Source organism: Mustela lutreola, chromosome X (assembly GCF_030435805.1).
Source record: "Mustela lutreola isolate mMusLut2 chromosome X, mMusLut2.pri, whole genome shotgun sequence".
Classification (NCBI taxonomy): Eukaryota; Metazoa; Chordata; class Mammalia; order Carnivora; family Mustelidae; genus Mustela; species Mustela lutreola.
The window spans coordinates 58994553-59016672 of NC_081308.1; the positions used below are offsets into that span (position 1 = coordinate 58994553).

At 39.1% G+C, this 22120-nt stretch overlaps 1 protein-coding gene across 3 annotated transcripts in view; it reads left to right on the plus strand.

Moving 5' to 3' along the window:
• LOC131821769 (hephaestin) overlaps nucleotides 1-22120 on the plus strand; it is a 145025-nt gene that overhangs the window by 31574 nt on the left and 91331 nt on the right. For all 3 annotated transcript variants that reach the window (XM_059158072.1, XM_059158073.1, XM_059158074.1), the window contains exons 4-8: nucleotides 1810-2022; nucleotides 2690-2872; nucleotides 3961-4215; nucleotides 6246-6414; nucleotides 7892-8028. In XM_059158072.1, the coding sequence (XP_059014055.1) occupies nucleotides 1810-2022; nucleotides 2690-2872; nucleotides 3961-4215; nucleotides 6246-6414; nucleotides 7892-8028 (957 nt within the window). The remainder of the gene's footprint in view (nucleotides 1-1809; nucleotides 2023-2689; nucleotides 2873-3960; nucleotides 4216-6245; nucleotides 6415-7891; nucleotides 8029-22120) is intronic.

The window sequence follows — 22120 nt, forward strand, 5'->3', positions numbered from 1 at the left end:
TCTATTACAAAGCTATCATCATCAAGACAGCATGGTACTGGCACAAAAACAGACAAATAGAACAATGGAACAGAATAGAGAGCCCAGAAATAGGCCCTCAACTCTATGGTCAACTAATCTTCGACAAAGCTGGAAAGAATGTCCAATGGAAAAAAGACAGCCTCTTCAATAAATGGTCTGGGAAAATTGGACAGCCACATGCAGAAAAATGAAATTGGACCATTTCCTTACACCACACACAGAAATAGACTCAAAATGGATGAAGCACCTCAATGTGCGAAAGGAATCCATCAAAACCCTTGAGGAGAACACAGGCAGCAACCTCTGCGACCTCAGCCGCAGCAACATCTTCCTAGGAACATCGCCAAAGGCAAGGGAAGCAAGGGCAAAAATGAACTATTGGGATTTCATCAAGATCAAAGCTTTTGCACAGCAAAGGAAACAGTTAACAAAATCAAAAGACAACTGACAGAATGGGAGAAGATATTTGTATACGACATATCAGATAAAGGACTAGTGTCCAAAATCTATAAAGAACTTAGCAAACTCAACACCCAAAGAACAAATAATCCAATCACGAAATGGGCAGAGGACATGAGCAGACATTTCTTCAAAGAAGACATCCAGATGGCCAACAGACACATGAAAAAGTGCTCCGTATCACTTGGCATCAGGGAAATAGAAATCACAACCACAATGAGATATCACCTCACACCAGTCAGAATGGCTAAAATCAACAAGTCAGGAAATGACAGATGCTGGCAAGGATGCGGAGAAAGGAGAACCCTCCTACACTGTTAGTGGGAATGCAAGCTGGTGTCACCACTCTGGAAAACAGCATGGAGGGAGGTTCCTCCAAATGTTGAAAATAGAACTGCCCTATGACCCAGCAATTGCACTACTGGGTATTTACCCTAAAGATACAAATGTAGTGATCCAAAGGGGCACGTGCACCCGAATGTTTATAGCAGCAACGTCCACAGTAGCCAAACTATGGAAAGAACCTAGATGTCCATCAACAGATGAATGGATCAAGAAGATGTGGTATATATACACAATGGAATACTATGCAGCCATCAAAAGAAATGAAATCTTGCCATTTGCGACAACATGGATGGAACTAGAGCGTATCATGCTTAGCGAAATAAGTCAAGCAGAGACAGACAACTATCACATGATCTCCCTGATATGAGGAAGTGGTGATGCAACATGGGGGCTTAAGTGGGTAGGAGAAGAATCAATGAAACAAGATGGGATTGGGGGGGAGACAAACCATAATGGACTCAATCCCCAAAACAAACTGAGGGTTGCTGGGGGGAGGGGTGTTGGGAGAATAGGGGTGGGGTTATGGACTTTGGGGAGGATATGTGCTTTGGTGAGTGCTGTGAAGTGTGTAAACCTGGCGATTCACAGACCTGTACCCCTGGGGATAAAAATCTATGTTTATAAAAAATAAAAAAAATATATTGAAATTCTGTAATTGCTTTCTGTTTTCCAAAGTGAGTGCTTGATGGGGGGGGGGGGAATTCTGTTTTCTTTCTCACTTCTGTGCCACTGGTTTTATACTAGGATACTACTGGATCAGGCTGTGAAGCACTTTCCATGGCCATGGCTCCTTCTCCAATGGTTGTCACCTTTCTGCCCATTGTTGATGTGAGGTCTGGGATTCTTCAGCTGCATATTACCTGAATGTGTATCCTCAGGTTGTGAGGGCCACTGTCCCATATGTCAGCCCTCTCTTGGCTTCTATATATGCCAGGCTCCCTCTCACTCACCCTGAGACTGGGCATGCACAATTTCATTTTCTAGGCTCTTTATACCCAGATGGCTCCTCTGGTCGGTTAAAAGCTGATGACTCTGTTCCTCCGGGAGGCAGTCACATTTACAACTGGACCATCCCAGAAGGACATGCACCCACTGATGCTGACCCAGCATGCCTCACCTGGATCTACCATTCTCATGTAGATGCTCCACGAGACATTGCAACTGGCCTCATTGGACCCCTTATCACATGTAAAAGAGGTACAGGCCTCACAGGGATCTATTGAGATGCAGTGTGGGATATCTACAGGAAAAAGTGATGTAGCTGAATCACTTACATACTAAACAGCAACCTGAAGGGATGTTAATTCAGTGCCCTTGTTTATTAGCAGGAATAAACCCTGCTAAATGTTTTCCACTATTTTCCCTACTTCATTACCTTTTAAAAATTTTGATAGTTTCTCAATTTCATTTTAAAACCTCGAGGTAGTAATTATGGGAGTCAAATCACAGAAACAAAGTGTGTGATAGGAGTTTAAGTATGGTTTGGATCAAAAGTGTAGCCATCGGGATCAGGAGAGTACTGGGGAACTTCGTTGGACATATGGTATGTTTAAGTATTGGCAGACCTGGAAGACCTGGGTGTTGTAGGAGAATGGTTAGATTAAGGCCCTGGGTTGAAGATACAGGCAGGTATGGTGGGTGGAAATTATTCTAGGTCCTATACATCCAATCTTCAAGTCCTAGGCTCAACTGAATTGTGTTTAACTGGGGAAATAGAAATTAGGGGCAGAAGACCTTATCTGCTTTTCTGTTGACAAAAGACTCCTAAGGCCCCATCTTTCTATTTACTTTCATGAGTACCCCTTGAAGGTTGCTGGTACTAAGGAGAGAAGGTTCTCAAAAGCACATTTCTTACTTACTCTAGGTACTCTAGATGAGAATTCCCCTCGACAGCGGAAGGATGTGGATAATGATTTCTTCCTGTTCTTCAGTGTGGTAGATGAGAACCTTAGCTGGCATATTGATGAGAACATTGTCACTTACTGCTCAGATCCTACCTCAGTAGACAAAGAAGATGCAGCCTTTCAGGAAAGCAATAGGATGCACGGTGAGCTGGGAGAGGGTGGCCACGCCATGACAGTAAAGACTGATGGAAGGTTTACATTGGGCCTAGCATTTGGTGGGTACTTCCATATATCTCATAAGAACTAAAAGTAGTAGGTACCTCTTTCCTGTTTTTAGCCCTCACAGGAACTAGGTACTAGTTAAGTACTAGGTAAATTTTCCTTGTTTTTCCTATGAGGAAATTGAGGCTCCAGGATTACAGAGCAGAAAAAAAAATGCACAGCTAAAATTCCAACACTGGTCTGTCTCACTGCAGAGAGGTGCTCTTGCCATTAGGTATCTTGCCTAGGTTATTGATTTCAAAGTCATGTACTTTATTCCCAGTCCCTCAGGGTGAAGGTTGCCCCCTGATATAGTTAGTCAGTACTTCTTTGTCCTATAAAGTTTGGGATAAATACCATCTTTTGGGGGGAAAATTGTTGGCTGTAAGGAAGTTGTTTACTGCAATTAAATTTAAAACAAACTAAAGACACAAAAGCCTTGAGGCATGGGTAGATAACTGATTTTAGTAGTACAAACAAATTGATTTTATTTTTTGTTTAATTAAGAAAGAAATTTATGTCCCTTTGGTGCCAGAGATGGTCTCAAAGCCAGGCAATCCCATAGGAAGGTGAAAAGTCAGAGGGAAGATGTAAAGGATGGTTTCAACAGTTCCAACTTCTCTGGGATTTTACGCAAATTACCTTTGATAACCATGGTAATTACCTAACTTGAAAATTATCCTATGGAAATTTCAGAAGGAAATTGGCCTGGAAGGGAAGAATAACTTGCAAAACAAACCCCATTCATTAGAAAGCTTCCTCATATTGCTGAATTGGAATCTTGGTTCTACTACTTAGCTCTGTGGCCTTGGGAGAGAAGTAAATTCACTTCTCTGCGCCTTGGTTGTCTCACTCTTTGCTTGAGATCAATGATATCTGCCTATTTTACCAGGCTGTTTAGGAGATTTTAAATTAAATAAGGTATATAGTCAGTACAGTAGGTTTTTTAATAAAATTCATCTGAATGGATGGCAGATGGCAAATCTCCCATCTCCTAACTCTGGTATTTTCTTTGCATTTTCCTTTGTAGCAATCAATGGCTTTGTCTTTGGGAACTTACCAGATCTAAGCATGTGTACACAGAAGCGTGTGGCATGGCACTTATTTGGCATGGGCAATGAAGTAGATGTCCACACAGCTTTCTTTCATGGGCAGATACTGACCATCCGGGGCCACCGCACTGATGTGGCTCACATCTTTCCAGCCACCTTTGTGACTGCTGAGATGGTGCCTCAGGAACCTGGCACATGGTTGATTAGCTGTCAAGTGAACAGTCACTTGCAAGGTGAGATCCAACATATTTGACACTTGAAGTATAGAACGGAGATGGCATTAATAATCATCAGGAGCTGAAGCCATAAGATAGGTCTTTCAGATGAGCCAGCTAGACATAAAGGATGAAATATTAGATTGCAATTTGGGGACCTAGCCAGATTTCCCCAGGATCAGCCATTAACTTGCAGGGCGACCTCAGGAACATTTCTCTGGGTTTTATCTCCCTCATCTCTAACATAAGATGGTATAGAGATGGATAATCAGATTTTTAAATTGTTCTTCTTTGCTCAGAATGCTTAGGAATTAAGACCTGGAGGTATTTGCTGCTAGTTAAATGGAGGGAAGGAGAGACTGAAGAAGATGAAGCCTTCTTTGGGAGATCATAGAGTCTTGTGGGCAAATAGTGACACTCTAGTTGGGACCCAATAGTAATAGGGGCAGAAGGTTTGTGTTTTGACAGTGAAAATTGTTGAAGTAATGGCATAGTGCATCTAGGAACCTCAGAGGAGAGGCAGAATGTATGAGACAATGAAAAGAACACTAGGCAAGAGATTAGAAGATTTGAGTTATTATCTCAGCTCTCTGAAAACCTTACTGTATGACTTTGTATAAGTCCCTTCCCATGTATAAGCCTCATTTGCCACACCTGTAAAATGAGGGGTTTGGTCTAAATAATCACTAAGACCCTTGTTAGCTCTTAATTTCTAGAATTATTTGATATACAATAAATTAGGTAGGTGTCAGGAAAGTACTATGCATATATGAAAATAGATTTGAGTAGGGATTTGAGGTAAGGAGTTGTAGACTAGTAGGATAATGAGTCCGTGGTGGTAGGTTTGAACAACAGAGGCCACTTACCCATGCTCCATGATCCAGGGCTCTCCCTTGGTCCTAAAGATACCTGGGTAAGAGGGTATGAATGAATATAAATGGGGGTTAGGGGTGCAGCACAATAGTGAAACAAATATGGGTCTTAGGGTTTGCCAGATAAGCCTGAATTCAAATCTTCATTCTACCAGTGGTTTAATTAACTTTGGTAACTCATATAGCTTCTCTGAAAGAAGAAAATGTGCTTTTAAATTTGGCTTTAAAAAATAGGAGATTAAGCCTCAGTTTCACCACTGACTAGTCGTTTAAATTTGGGCAAGTCATTTAACCTCTCTGATCTTTTGCTTTCTTCATCTGCAAGAGGGGACATTAAAAGTCTATTTCACATGATGGTTATGAGGATTGAAGGATATATAAAGCACCTGGCTCAAGGCTTGGCATGTAGCACATATTTAACAAAAGAATGATATTATATTTTCCTCCTTTTTAACCTCAAATTTCTAATTTGCAATTTTCAAATTTTCTTTGGATGATGTGAGACTCAAACGTCTCACCTCAAATAGTATTCTTGAATGACCTATGTAAGTTGCCAAGAAAATACAAGGCAGTATCATCTATTATCCCCATGCCTTGATGTACATTTTTCCACATTTGGAGGTACTATTTAGAATGCAAATCTTCCTGACATTCCCAAGTCTGAAGTTTCATCGCCACGTATAGAAGTTGTTCCATTATTTGGGGAGCTTCCCACTTTACTTACTCCTTAACTTACTCCCTTTTTTTTCCTTACTCCCCCTTTTTAAAATGTGGTGCTTCTACCAGTCCAGTGTGATAGACATCCCTATTCTCTCATTTACAAAACAGGGGTTAAAGTTCAACTCTAGGGAGTGACTGGCCAAAAGTCCTACAGAAATTGATAACAATTAGACTGGAACCCAAGTGTTCTGAGTTCAAACGCTACAATTGTTGCTACAATGTAAGCCTTTTGCAGAAGCAGGAATGACGATCTGGTAAATGAGTCAGTTGTGGTTAGCAGGTAAAGGTACTTGAATTCTCACATAGCCTCCCTTTCTCTTAGCTAGGTTCTTGAGGAGTGAGAGAAAGTGGCCTAGTGAAATGTGGGAGGGAAAAACATTAGAATGGAAAAGATGGGTCATCTGCCTACAAAACCTGTTGGGTGGAATGGAGCCAGCCTTGATGTTTTTCCTCCAGATGGCATGCAAGCACTCTACAAGGTCAAATCTTGCTCCACGACCTCTCCTATGAACCAACTCACAGGCAAAGTTCGGCAGTACTTCATTGAGGCCCATGAGATTCTATGGAACTATGGCCCAATGGGGCATGATGGGAGTACTGGGAAGAATTTGAGGGAACCGGGCAGGTAAGAGACAGTGAGCTTCCTCCCCCTCCCTTGGGCCCAGCCCAACACCTATTAATTACTACCTCTCAAATCTCTCACTTCACTTGGGCGTTGCAATCATTGTCTGCTTGGACTTGTATAACAACTGTTAGCCAAATTCTTGTGGTCCCCCAGAGAGTGTGCTCTTGAATTTCTGTAGGGTTACGTCATATCCTCAGCAAAGGGTTCAAGCACAGTTTGAGATAGCTTCTGCTATGATCCCAGGCTTCATTAAGAAAATAAGACCCAAAAGAAACCAGAAGAGTTGAAAGGCATTTATCCAACTCTCCTTTATTTTACTCATTGTTTACCTCATTTCCCCTTCCTTACTTTTCTATAATATGAAAGAGGCATTTGATCAGGAGTATAAAAAGCATTCAGAGAAATACAGGAAGAGCAGGAGCAACCTGCCTTGTAGCCATTCCATTATCATCCTTTTAGAGTTATTTCTCCAAATTTTCCCGTCTCCTCCATTACTCAGATGTAGGCAAAATAAGGTAGAAGATTAGTTCCCTATTCAGACACTAGGTCTTAAGTTATAATGACTCACTGGGCTCTCAATGATTTGTGGTCTTTTACAGAAGAGGTACTTAGTAAAAGACTAGGAGAATTTGGGGAGGAATATTCTAGGGAACCCATCATATTTATTCTTCCAGTAAGAAATAATGGGATGAATCTGAGGAAACCATAAGCAAATAAGGACTTGGGTCTCAGCATAGCTTCTAGAAATCTCCCAACTGCGCTTGCTAATTTAGCAGGCTTTCATTTTGAAATGAAGAATATTTTTTAAAAGATTTTATTTATTTATTTGAGTGATACAGAGAAAGAAAGCACAAGCAGAAGGAGGGGCAGAAGGAGGGGGAAAAGCAGACCGCTGGCTGAGTGCAGAGCCAGACACAAGACTCAATCCCAGGACCCTGAGATCATGACCTGAACTGAAATCGGTTGCTTAATTGACTGACCCACCCAGGTGCCTTGAAATGAAATATATATATATATATATATATATATATATATATATATATATATATATATTAAATTAAGGCGAGAAATGATCTTGACTACTTGAGGATGATTCGGACAGACGTAAGGCTGTTTCACTTCAGAGGGCAGAACTGGTCCCATTGTCTGAAATTTACAAGAGAAGATTTTAGCCTACTATAAAAAAGAACTCCAACCATTAAAACTATCCAACAGTAAGAGGGATTGCTTTCTCCGAAATAAAGTCCCTTGACTTTTAAAAAATTCAAGACTTGACAATTTCTCCACATCCTTGAGACTCTGTGTATTTCTTATTAGTGGTGCCATCAAAGGAGATATCTTCATTGGGTGGAATTTAACCTGGAGGATCTCTGAGGTTCTTCCTAAATATCTATAACTTGATGAGACTGAGGATGAGATGGGGATCTATTTGAGACACAATTAAGTCATGTAACATTTGCTTTTTTTTATATGCCAGTGGCTCAGATAAATTCTTCCAGAAGAGTTCCAGTCGGATTGGGGGCACTTACTGGAAAGTCCGATATGAAGCCTTCCAAGATGAGACATTTCAGGAAAAGGTGGAGCTGGAGGAAAATAAGCATCTTGGAATCCTGGGTGAGGAATCTTTAACTTATGAAATTCATTGACTGGAACCTGAGAACTGGAGAGGGTTTAGAAACTGGAGCCTGGGGGTACCTCAGAGGTACACTTGAAACAGGCATCTCTCAAACTGAGTTCCAAGGGATAAGTGTTTGGTGGAAAAAAGCGGCTGTGAGTCTGAGTGTGTTTGCCAAATACTAGGTTAAATGTGGTCAAATAGTATTCTTTGCTGCAGAGCTTCTCAGAGACTTGTATTTATTTTTGTTCATCAAAAATATCCAAGATGGGGGTCACCTGGGTGGCTCAGTGGGTTGAAGCCTCTGCCTTCGGCTCGGGTCATGATCCCGGGGTCCTGGGATCGAGCCCCGCGTCGGGCTCTCTGCTCTGCGGAGAGCCTGCTTCCTCCTCTCTCTCTCTTTGCCTGCCTCTCTGCCTACTTGTGATCTGTCAGATAAATAAATTAAAAAATATTTAAAAAAATTAAAAAAATATATCCAAGATGGGAATAGAGTATGTAAAATTTATCATATTTAATTACTGAAACTTTAATTAGTGAGCATCTTTTGGTAGCACTGCTATACAGATTTCACTTTTAGAAGGGCTTCTTCAGGTGTATTTCTGAATATCTATTTAATGCAGTAAGAATGTCCAGGTTCTTGGCAATATGAGGCCAGGAACAGATCGACATTATATGCAGACATGCTTGCTGTAGTGAGGGATGCAGTACAAAGCTTAAAACCTGGTGTTGGATAAGGTTCCCAGCAGCACAGATTTGTGTAAAGCACAGTATTGAAAAGATAGAGCAAAGTTTCATGTGGTTTAGCCACTTGGTAGAGCCAGGAAGTAAAATACATTAGATGGAAGAAAATTTTGTCAATGGAAGTAATGTAATTGGCATGTTCTGGGAATAAGTGTGTGACAGTTGATTCTAGGAGATCTGAACATGGACAATAGGCCTTACATCTGCCAGACAGGAAGATATAAAGAGCAGAAAACCACTTTGGGAAAGATGGCAGACAGTGACTATTAAGCTATCATTAGCTGGTTTTCAGTATGAGTCTCAGTATTTTTTTATTCTTCAATATTTTTATTGGGGCAAAATACACATAACATAAAATTTACCATCTTAACCATTTTAGTGTACACTCCAGTGGCATTAAATACCTTCATAATGTTGTGTAACTATCACCACCATCCATCTTTATAACTCTTTCCATTTTACAAAACTGAAACTCTATACCTACCTCTGTATCTACAATACCTTCTCATTATTCCCTCCCCATCAATCCTGGCAACAACCATTCAACTTTCTGTCTATATGATTTTGACTACTCTAAGTATCTCATATAAGAGGAATCATACAATATTTGTCTTTCTGTGACCAGCTGATTTCACTTAGCATAAAGTCTTCAAGTGTTATCCACATTGCAACATATACAGAATTTCCTCCTTTTCCCTTAGCATCATCCCCATGCCTTTATTGTTTTACTAAGATTTTAAATTTTAATTACAATATAGTTAACAGACAGTGTTTTATTAGTATCAGGTGAAAAATAGTGATTCAACAATTCCATACATCATCTGGTGCTCATCAAGACAAGTGTCCTCTTTAGTCACCATCACTTTTTTTCTCTAACCATCCATCTCCACTCATCTGGTAACCATCAGCTTGTTTTCTATTGTTAAGAGTGTATTTCTTGGTTTCTCATTCTCTCCCTTTCTATTGTTCCCTTGTTTTGTTTCTTCAATTCCACATATGAGGGAGATCATATCATATTTGTCTTTCTTTGATTGATTTATTTAATTTTGCTTTATACTCTCTAGCTCCATTTATGCTCTTGCAAATCACAAGATTCCATTCTTTTTCATGGATTAATAATATCCCACGGTATGTTCATATTTTGTGTATCCAATCAGCCATTATTGGACACTTGTATTGCTTCCATGTTTTAGTTATGGGAAATAATGCTACCATGAATATGTATATGCTTTTGACACGTGCTTTGTTTACATTTCAATATAGTCACAGAAGTGGAAATTCTAAGTCCTATCATAATTTTACTTAATTTTTTAAAATTTTTAAAAATTTTTTATAAATATACATTTTTATACTAGGGGTACAGGTCTGTGAAACACCCGGTTTACACACTTTACAGCACTCACCAATGCACATACCCTCCCTAATGTCCATAACCCCAACCCCCTTCTCCCAACCCCCTCCCCCCAGGAACCCTCAGTTTGTTTTGTGAGAATAAGAGTCACTTATGGTTTGTCTCCCTCCCAATCCCATCTTGTTTCATTGATTCTTCTCCTACCCACTTAAGCTCCCATGTTGCATCACCACTTCCTCATACCAGGGAGATCATATGATAATTGTCTTTCTCTGCTGGACTTATTTCGTTAAACATGATAAGCTCTAGTTCCATCCATGTTGTCGCAAATGGCAAGATTTCATTTTTTTGATGGCTGCATAGTATTCCATTGTGTATATATACCACTTCTTCTTTATCCATTCATCCGTTGATGGACATCTAGGATCTTTCCATAGCTTGGCTATTGTGGACATTGCTGCTATAAACATTCAGGTGCACGTGCCCCTTCAGATCACTATGTTTGTATCTTTAGGGTAAATACCCAGTAGTGCAATTGCTGGGTCATAGGGCAGTCCTATTTTCAACATTTGGAGGAACCTCCATGCTGTTTTCCAGAGTGGTTGCACCAGCTTGCATTCCCACCAACAGTGTAGGAGGGTTCCCCTTTCTCCGCATCCTCGCCAGCATCTGTCATTTCCTGACTTGTTGATTTTAGCCATTCTGACTGGTGTGAGGTGATATCTCTTTGTGGTTTTGATTTCTATTTCCCTGATGCCGAGTGATATGGAGCACTTTTTCATGTGTCTGTTGGTCATCTGGATGTCTTCTTTGCAGAAATGTCTGTTCATATCCTCTGCCCATTTCTTGATTGGATTATTTGTTCTTTGGGTGTTGGGTTTGCTACGTTCTTTATAGATTTTGGACACTAGTCCTTTATCTGATAGGTCGTTTGCAAATATCTTCTCCCATTCTGTCAGTTGTCTTTTGATTTTGTTAACTGTTTCCTTTGCTGTGCAAAAGCTTTGATCTTGATGAAATCCCAATAGTTCATTTTAGCCCTTGCTTCCCTTGCCTTTGGCGATGTTCCTAGGAAGATGTTGCTGCGGCTGAGGTCGCAGAGGTTGCTGCCTGTGTTCTCCTCAAGGGTTTTGATGGATTCCTTTCGCACATTGAGGTGCTTCATCCATTTTGAGTCTATTTCTGTGTGTGGTGTAAGGAAATGGTCCAATTTCATTTTTCTGCATGTGGCTGTCCAATTTTCCCAGACCATTTATTGAAGAGGCTGTCTTTTTTCCATTGGACATTCTTTCCAGCTTTGTCGAAGATTTGTTGACCATAGAGTTGAGGGTCTATTTCTGGGCTCTCTATTCTGTTCCACTGATCTATTTGTCTGTTTTTGTGCCAGTACCATGATGTCTTGATTATGATAGCTTTGTAATAGAGCATGCAGTCCGGAATGGTGATGCCAACAACGTTGGCTTTCTTTTTCAATATCCCTTTGGCTATTCGAGGTCTTTTCTGGTTCCATATAAATTTTAGAATTATTTGTTTCATTTCTTTGAAAAAGATGGATGGTACTTTGATAGGAATTGCATTAAATGTGTAGATTGCTTTAGGTAGCATAGACATTTTCACAATATTTATTCTTCCAATCCAGGGGCATGGAATATTTTTCCATTTCTTTGTGTCTTCCTCAATTTCTTTCATGAGTACTTTATAGATTTCTGACTATAGATTCTGTGCCTCTTTGGTTAGGTTTATTCCTAGGTATCTTATGGTTTGGGGTGCAATTGTAAATGGGATTGACTCCTTAATTTCTCTTTCTTCTGTCATGTTGTTGGTGTAGAGAAATGCAACTGACTTCTGTGCATTGATTTTATATCCTGACACTTTACTGAATTGCTGGACAAGTTCTAGCAGTTTCGGAGTGGAGTCTTTTAGGCTTTCCACATATAGTATCATATCATCTGCGAAGAGTGATAACTTGACTTCTTCTTTACCGATTTGGATGCTTTTAATTTCCTTTTGTTGTCTGATTGCTGAGGCTAGGACTTCTAGTACTATGTTGAATAGCAGTGGTGATAATGGACATCCCTGCCGTGTTCCTGACCTTAGTTGAAAAGCTTTCAGGTTTTCTCCATTGAGGATGATATTTGCGGTGGGTTTTTCATAGATGGCTTTGATGATATTGAGGTATGTGCCCTCTATCCCTACACTTTGAAGAGTTTTGATCAGGAAGGGATGCTGCACTTTGTCAAATGCTTTTTCAGCATCTATTGAGAGTATCATATGGCTCTTGTTCTTTCTTTTATTGATGTGCTGTATCACATTGACTGATTTGCGGATGTTGAACCAACCTTGCAGCCCTGGTATAAATCCCACTTGGTCGTGGTGAATAATCCTTTTAATGTACTGTTGAATCCTATTGACTAGTATTTTGGTGAGAATTTTCGCATCTCTGTTCATCAAGGATATTGGTCTGTAGCTCTCTTTTTTGTTGGGATCCTTGTCTGATTTTGGGATCAAGGTGATGCTGGCCTCATAAAATGAGGTTGGAAGTTTTCCTTCCATTTCTATTTTTTGGAACAGTTTCAGGAGAATAGAAATTAGTTCTTCTTTATATGTTTGGTAGAATTCCCTTGGGAAGCCATCTGGCACTGGGCTTTTGTTTGTTTGGAGATTTTTAAGGACAGTTTCAATCTCCTTTCTGGTTATGGGTCTGTTCAGTCTTTCTATTTCTTCCTGGTTGAGTTGTGGTAGTTTATATGTTTCTAGCAATGCATCCACTTCTTCCAGATTTTCAAATTTATTGGCGTAGAGTTTCTCATAGTATGTTCTTATAATAGATTGTATTTCTTTGGTGTTAGTTGTGATCTCTCCTCTTGCATTCATGATTTTATTTATTTGGGTCCTTTCTCTTTTTTTTTGGATAAGTCTGGCCAAGGGTTTATCAGTTTTATTAATTCTTTCAAAGAACCAGCTCCTAGTTTCGTTGATTTGCTGTATTGTTGTTTTGGTTTCTATTTCATTAATTTCTGCTCTGATCTTTATGATTTTTCTTCTCCTGCTGGGCTTAGGGTTTCTTTCCTGTTCTTTCTCCAGCTCCTTTAGGTGTAGGGTTAGGTTGTGTACCTGAGACCTTTCTTGTTTCTTTAGAAAGGCTTGTACCGCTATATATGTTCCTCTCAGGTCTGCCTTTGTTGTGTCCCACAGATTTTGAATCATTTGTTTCCATGATTTATTTTTCAATTGTTCTTTAATTTCCTGGTTGACCCATTCATTATTTAGAAGGATGCTGTTTAGTCTCCAAGTATTTGGGTTCTTTCCAAAATTCCTCTTGTGGTTGAGTTCTAGCTTCAGAGCATTGTGGTCTGAAAATATGCAGGGAATGATCCCAATCCTTTGATACCGGTTGAGTCCTGATTTAGGACCGAGGATGTGATCTATTCTGGAGAATGTTCCATGTGCACTAGAGAAGAATGTGTATTCTGTTGCTTTGGGATGGAATATTCTGAATATATCTGTGATGTCCATCTGGCCCAGTGTGTCCTTTAAGGCCTTTATTTCCTTGCTGTTCTTTTGTTTGGATGATCTGTCCATTTCAGTGAGGGGACTGTTAAAGTCCCCTACTATTATGGTATTATTGTTGATGTGTTTCTTTGATTTTGTTATTAATTGTTTTATATAGTTGGCTGCTCCCACGTTGGGCGCATAGATGTTTAAAATTGTCAGATCTTCTTGTTGGACAGACCCTTTGAGTATGATGTGGTGTCCTTCCTCATCTCTTATTATAGTCTTTGGCTTAAAATCTAATAGATCTGATATAAGCATTGCCACTCCTGCTTTCTTCTGATGTCCATTAGCATGGTATATTTTTTTCCTCCCCCTCACTTTCAATCTGGAGGAGTCTTCGGGCTTAAAATGAGTTTCTTGGTGGCAACATATAGATGAGTTTTGGTTTTTTATCCATTCTGATACCCTGTGTCTTTTGACTGGGGCATTTAGCTCATTAACATTCAGGGTAACTATTGAGAGATATGAATTTAGTGCCATTGTATTGCCTGTAATATGACTGTTACTGTATAGTGTCTTTGTTCCTTTCTGATCTACCACTTGTAGGCTCTCTCTTTGTTTAGAGGACCCCTTTCAATATTTCCTGTAGAGCTGGTTTGGTGTTTGCAAATTCTTTCAGTTTTTGTCCTGGAATATTTTAATCTTTCCATCTATTTTCAATGATAGCCTAGCTGGATATAGTATTCTTGGCTGCATGTTTTTCTCGTTTAGTGCTCTGAAATCATCATGCCAGCTCTTTCTGGCCTGCCATGTCTCTGTAGATAAGTCAGCTGCCAATCTAATATTTTTACTATTATATGTTACAGACTTCTTTTCCCGGGCTGCTTTCAGGATTTTCTCTTTCTCACTACGACTTGTAAATTTTACTATTAGGTGACGGGGTCTGGGCCTATTCTTATTGATCTTGAGGGACGTTCTCTGAACCTCCTGAATTTTGATACTCGTTCCCTTTGCCATATTGGGGAAATTCTCCCCAATAATTCTCTCCATTATAACTTCTGCTCCCCTCTCTTCTTTCTTCTTCTTCTGGAATCCCAATTATTCTAATGTTGTTTCATCTTATGGTGTCACTTATCTCTCGAATTCTCCCCTCGTGGTCTAGTACCTGTTTGTCCCTCTTTTGCTCAGCTTCTTTATTCTCTGTCATTTGGTCTTCTATATCACTAATTCTTTCTTCTGCCTCATTTATCCTAGCATTGAGAGTCTCCATTTTTGATTGCACCTCATTAATAGCTTTTTTGGTTTCAACTTGGTTAGATTTTAGTTCTTTTATTTCTCCAGAAAGGGCTTTTATATCTCCAGATAGGGTTTTTCTAATATCTTCCATGCCTTTTTAGAGCCCCGCTAGAACCTTGAGAATTGTCATTTTGAAGTCTAGATCTGTCATATTACCAATGTCTGTATTGATTAGGTCCCTAGACTTCGGCACTTCCTCTTGTTCTTTTTTTTGTGTTGAATTTTTTCACCTTGTCATTTTGTCCAGATAAGAGTATATGAAGGAGCAAGTAAAATACTAAAACGGTGGCAACAACCCCAGGAAAATATGCTTCAACTAAATCAGAAGAGATCCCAAATCGTGAGGAGGGAGAAAGGGGATAAAAAGAGGTTCAAAAAGAAAGAAAGAAAAAAAAAATAAAACAAAGAATTAAAAAAAGAAAACGAATAAAGAAAAATATAAAAAAGATAATATATATATTAGATAAACTAGTTAAAAAAATGTTCAAAAAAGGAAAAGGGTAACAGTTAAAAAAAATTTAGCAGAAGAAGAGAAAAAAATGAAAAAGAAAAAAATTAAATTAACTGCAAGTCTAAAAACATCACATTGAGAAAGCCATGAGTTCCGTGCTTTGCTTTCTCCTCCTCTGGAATTCTGCTGATCTCTTTGGTATAGAAACCACACTCCTTGGTAGGTGAAATTGGTCTTGGCTGGATTTCTTGTTGATCTTCTGGGGGAGGGGCCTGATGTAGTGATTCTCAAGTGTATTTTCCCCAGGCGGAATTGCACCGCCCTTACAAGGGGCCGGGCTGAGTAATCCGCTCGGGTTTGCTATCAGGAGCTTTTGTTCCCTGAGCCCTTTCCATAGAGTTTAGGAGGATGGGAATACAAATGGCGGCCTCCTGGTCTCTGGCCCGGAGGAACCGAGAGCCCGGGGCCCCACTCCTCAGTGTTTCCTCAGAGAACAGCGCCCAGTTACTCCCGTCTGCCTGACCTCCAGCAGTGCTCCGAGCTCACCGAACCTGCGACCAGTTCAAGGTAACCCCGAGCTGTGATCTTACTGTCGGCTTTGTGTCTGTAGCTGGTTTTCCCGTTCCAATACTCGCAAGCTCTGCGACACTCAGACACCCCCGATACTTCTATGACCCCACGGTGTCTTTGCCCCGGTTTAGCCTCTGGAGCGATGTCCCTCAGTGGAGCAGACTTTTAAAATTCCCGATTTTGTGCTCCGTTGCTCCGCCACTTGTTGTTAGCCGGCCCCTCCCCCCGGGATCTATCTTCCCGTCGCTTTGGATTCACTTTCTGCCAGTCCTAACTTTCAGAAAGTGGTTGTTTTTCTGTTTCCAGAATTGCTGTTCTTCTTCTCTTCGATCTGCTGATGGATTTGCAGGTGTTTGCAATCTTTAGATAAGCTATGTAGCTGATCTCCTGCTAGCTGATGTAGTCTCAGCCTGCTACTTCCCTGCCATCTTGACTCCTCCTACTTAATTTTAAATTTTAATTTCCTAGAAGCCACCATAATGTTTTTCACGGTGTCTGTACCATTTTATATTTCCACCAAGAGGGCAGAAGTTGACAATTTCCTTAATTCTTTAAATTCTTTAAACGTTTGGCAATTAAAGCGCTGGGAGGCCGTCCAGCCCTAGACTCTTGTTTGATAGTAGATTGTTGATTGCTGATTCAATTTATTTTTAAAAATATTTTATTTCATTTATTTATTTATTTGTTTGTTTGACACAGAGAGAGAGGGGTCACAAGTAGGCAGAGCAGTAAGCAGAGGAACAGAAGATGGAGAAACACTCTACCCACTGAGCAGAGAGTCCAATGCAGGGCTTAATCCCAGGATCCTGGGATCATGACCCAAGCCAAATGCAAACATTTAACCCACTGAGCCACCCAGGCACCCCTGATTACTGATTCAGTTTCTTTGCTGGTTATGGGTCTGTCCAGATTTTCTATTTCTTCCTGTTTTAATGTGGTAGTTTTTTAGTTTATAAGAATGTATCCATTTCTTCCAGATTGCCTAATTTGTTGGCATATAATTGGTAATAATATTTTCTTATAATTCTATTTCTTCAGTGTGGGTTTTGGTCTCTCCTCTTTCTATCATGATTTTATTTATTTGGGTCCTATCTTTCTTTTTCTTTTATTTATTTATTATGTTTTTAATATGACTGGTTAGGGATTTATCAATCCTAGATCCTAGTTTTATCAAAATGTTAGAATGTCATTTCTATTTGTATATCTTTGATTTCTCTTCTAATCTTTATTATTTCCCTTCTGCTATATTTAGGCTTCATTTGTAGTTCCCTTTCTAGCTCCTTTAGGAGTAAGTAAGGTTAGGTGGTATGTTTGAGAATTTACTTGTTTGAGAAAGGCCTTTATTGCTATATTCTTGCCTCTTAGGACCACCTTTGCTGCATCCCAATGGTTCTGAACTACCACATTTTCATTTGCTTTCATGTATTTTTTAAATCCTTCTTTAATTTCCTTGTTGACCCATTCATTCTTTATTAGTTTTTTCCATTCCTTCTTTTTTTTATCACCACATTCCACCTAAATATATTTTTATAATTTATTTTATTTTTTTTTATAAACATATAATATATTATTAGCCCCAGGGGTACAGGTCTGTGAATTGCCAGGATTACACACTTCATAGCACTCATCATAGCACATACCCTCCCCAATGTCCATAATCCCACCACACTCTCCATACACCCCTCCCCCCAGAAAACTTCGGTTTGTTTTGTGAGATTAAGAGTCACTTATGGCTTGTCTCTTTCCTGATCCCATCTTGTTTCATTTATTCTTTTCCTACCCCCCAAACCCTCCACATTGCATCTCAACTTCCTCACATCAGGGAGATCATATGATAGTTGTCTTTCTCCAATTGACTTATTTCCCTAAGCATAATACCCTCTAGTTCAAGCCATGTCATCGCAAATGGCAAGATTTCATTTCTTTTGATGGCTGCATAGTATTCCATTGTATATATATACCACCTATTCTTTTTCCATTCATCTGTTGATGGGCATCTAGGTTCTTTCCATAGTTTGACTATTGTCGACATTGCTGCTATAAAGATTCGGGTGCACGTGCCCCTTTGGATCACTACATTTGTATCTTTAGGGTAAATACCCAGTAGTGCAATTGCTGGGTCATAGGGTAGCTCTATTTTCAACTTTTTTTGAGAAACACCCATGTTGTTTTCCAGAGTGGTTGCACAAGCTTGCATTACCACCAACAGTGTAGGTGGGTTCCCCTTTCTCTGCATCCTCGCCATCATCTGTAATTTCCTGACTTGTTAATTTTAGCCATTCTGACTGGTGTGAGGTGGTATCTCATCATGGTTTTGATTTTTATTTCCCTGATGCTGAGTGATGTGGAGCACTTTTGCATGGGTCTGTTGACCATTGGGATGTCTTCTTTGCAGAAATGTCTGTTCATGTCCCCTGCCCATTTCTTCATTGGATTATTTGTTCTTTGGGTGTTGAGTTTGATAAGCTCTTTATAGATTTTGGATACTATCCCTTTATCTGATCTGTCATTTGCAAATATCTTCTCCCATTCTGTCAGTTGTCTTTTGGTTTTGTTAACTGTTTCCTTTGCTGTGGAAAAGCTTTTGATCTTGATGAAATCTCAATAGTTCATTTCTGCCCTTGCTTCCCTTGCCTTTTGGCGATGTTCCTAGGAAAAAGTTGCTGTGGCTGAGGTTGAAGAGGTTGCTGCCAGTGTTCTCCACAAGGACTTTGATTGAGTCCTTCCTCACATTGAGTTCCTTCATCCATTTTGAGTCTATTATCCTGTGTTGTGTAAGGAAATGGTCCACTCTCATTTTTCTGCATGAGGCTGTCCAGTTTTCCCAGTACCATTTGTTGAAGAGGCCGTCTTTTTTCCATTGGACATTCTTTCCTGCTTTGTTGAAGATTAGTTGACCATAGAGTTGAGGTTCTATTTCTGGGCTCCCTATTCTGTTCCATTGATCTATGTGTCTGTTTTTGTACCAGTACCATACTGTCTTGATGATGACAGCTTTGTAATAGAGCTTGAAGTCCGGGATTGTGATGCCACCAACTTTGGGTTTCTTTTTCAAAATTCCTTTGGCTATTTGAGGTAATTTCTGGTTCCATATATATTTTAAGGTTATTTGTTCCATTTATTTAAAAAAAATTGGTGGGATTTTGATAGGCATTGCATTAAAGGTGTAGATTGCTTTAGGTAGAGTAGACATTTTCATAATATTTGTTCTTCCAATCCAGGAGCATGGAACATTTTTCCATTTCTTTGTGTCTTCTGCAATTTCTTTCATGAGTACTTTATAGTTTTCTGAGTGTAGATTCTTTGCCTGTTTGGTTAGGTTTATTCATAGGTGTCTTATGGATTTGGGTGCAACTGTAAATGGGATTGACTCCTTAATTTCTCTTTCTTCTGTCTTGTTGTTGGTGTAGAGAAATGAAACTGATTTCTGTGCATTGATTTTATATCCTGACACCTTACTGAATTCCTGTAGAAGTTCTAGCAGTTTTGGAGTGGAGTCTTTTGGGTTTTCCATATAGAGTATCATATCATCTGCAAAGAGAGATATTTGACTTCTTCTTTGCCTATTTGGATGCCTTTAATTTCTTTTTTTTTATGACTAATTGCTGAGGCTAAGACTTCTAGTACTATTTTGAACAGCAGTGGTGATAACGGACATCCTTGTCATATTCCTGACCTTAGCAGAAAAGCTTTTATTTTTTCTCCATTGAGAATGATATTTGCCGTGGGTTTTTCATAGGTGGCTTTGATAATATTGAGGTATGTGCCCTCTATCCCTACACTTTGAAGAGTTTTAATCAGGAAGGGATGCTGCACTTAGTCAAATGCTTTTTCAGCATCTATTGAGAGTATCATATGGTTCTTATTCTATCTTTTATTAATGTATTGTATCACATTGATTGATTTGCGGATGTTGAACCAACCTTGCAGCTCTGGAATAAATCCCACTTGGTCGTGGTGAATAATCCTTTTAATATACTGTTGGATACTATTGGCCAGTATTTTGGTGAGAATTTTCGCATCTGTGTTCATCAACGATATTGGTCTGTAATTCTCTTTTTTGATGGGATCTTTGTATGGTTTTGGGATCAAGGGGATGCTGGCCTCACAAAATGAATTTGGAAAGTTTTCTTTCCATTTCTATTTTTTGGAACAGTTTCAGGAGAATAGGAATTCATTCTTCTTTAAATGCTTGGTAGAATTCCCCTGGAAGCCGTTTGGCGCTAGACTTTTGTTTGTTTGGAGATTTTTGATGACTGTTTCAATCTCCTTACTGGTTATGGGTCTGTTCAGGTTTTCTATTTCTTCCTGGTTCAGTTGTGGTAGTTCATATGTCTCTAGAAATGTATCCATTTCTTCCAGATTGTCAAATTTGTTGAGATAGAGTTCCTCATAGTATGTTCTTATCATTGTTTTTAGTTCTTTGGTGTTGGTTGTGATCTCTCCTCTTTCATTCATGAGTTTATTTATTTGGGTCCTTTCTCTTTTCTTTTTGATAAGTCTGGCCAGGGGTTTGTCAATCTTATTAATTCTTTCAAAGAACCAGCTCCTAGTTTTGTTGATTTGCTTTATTGTTTTTTTGTTTGTTTGTTTGTTTTTGTTTTTTTTAGTTTCTATTTCATTGATTTCTGCTCTGATCTTTATGATTTCTCTTCTCCTGCTGGGTTTAGGGTTTCTTTCTTGTTCTTTCTCCATCTCCTTTAGGTGTAGGGTTAGGTTGTGTATTTGAGACCTTTCTTGTTTCTTGAGAAAGTCTTGTACCACTATATATTTTCCTCTCAGGACTTCCTTTGTTGTTTCCCACATATCTTCAACCCTTGTGTTTTCATTATCATTTGTTTCCAAGAATTTTTTCAAATCATCTATAATTTCCTGGTTGACCCATTCATTTTTTAGAAGGATGCTGTTTAGTCTCCATGTATTTGGGTTCTTTCCAACGTTGCTCTTGTGATTGAGTTCTAGCTTCAGAGCATTGTGGTCTGAAAATATGCAAGGAATGATCCCAATCTTTTGATTCCGCTTGAGACCTGGTTTAGGACCCAGGATGTGATCTATTCTGGAGAATGTTCCATGTGCACTAGAGAAGAATGTATATTGTGTTGCTTTGAGATGTAATGTTCTGAATATATCTGTGATGTCCATTTGGTCCAGTTGGTCATTTAAGACCTCTATTTCCTTATTGATCTTTTGCTTAGATGATCTGTCCATTTTAGTGAGGGGAGTATTAAAGTCCCCTACTATTATTGTATTATTGTCAATGTATTTCTTTGATTTTGTTATTAATTGGTTTATATAGTTGGCTTCTCCCATGTTAGGGGCATAGATATTTAAAGTTGTTAGGTCTTCTTGTTGGGCAGACCCTTTGAGTATGATATATTGTCCTTCCTCATATCTTATTATACCCTTTGGTTTAAAATCTAATTGATCTGGTATAAGGATTGCCACCCCAGCTTTCTTCTGATGTCCATTAGCATGGTACATTGTTTTCCAACCCCTCACTTTAAATCTGGAGGTGTCTTCAGGTCTAAAATGAGTTTCCTGTAGGCAGTATGTTGATTTTTTTTTAATCCATTCTGATACCCTTTGTCTTTTGATTGGGGCATTTAGCCCATTAAAATTCATAGTAACCATTGAGAGTTATGAATTTAGTGCCATTGTATTGCCTGTAAGGTGGCTGTTATTGTATATTGTCTCTGTTCCTTTCTGATCTACTACTTTTAGGCTCTCTCTGTGCTTACAGGACCCGTTTCAATATTTCCTGTAGAGTTTGTTTGTTTTTTTCAAATTCTTTCAGTTTTTTTTTTTTTTTTTTTTTTTTTTTTTTTTTTTTTTTTTTGGTCCTGTAAGCTTTTTATCTTTCCTTCCATTTTCAGTGATAGCCTAGCTGGATATAGTATACTTGGCTGCATGTTTTTCTCATTTAGTGCTCTGAATATATCACGCCAGTTTTTTCTGGCCTGACAGGTCTCTGTGGATAGGTCTGCTGCCAATCTAATGTTTCTACCTTTGTATGTTATAGACTTATTTTCCCAGGCTGCTTTCAGGATTTTCTCTTTGTCGCTAAGACTTATAAATTTTACTATCAGGTGACAAAGTGTGGACCTATTTTTGTTGATTTTGAGGGATGTTCTTTGCATCTCCTGGATTTTGATGTTTGTTTCCTTTGCCATATTAGGGAAATTCT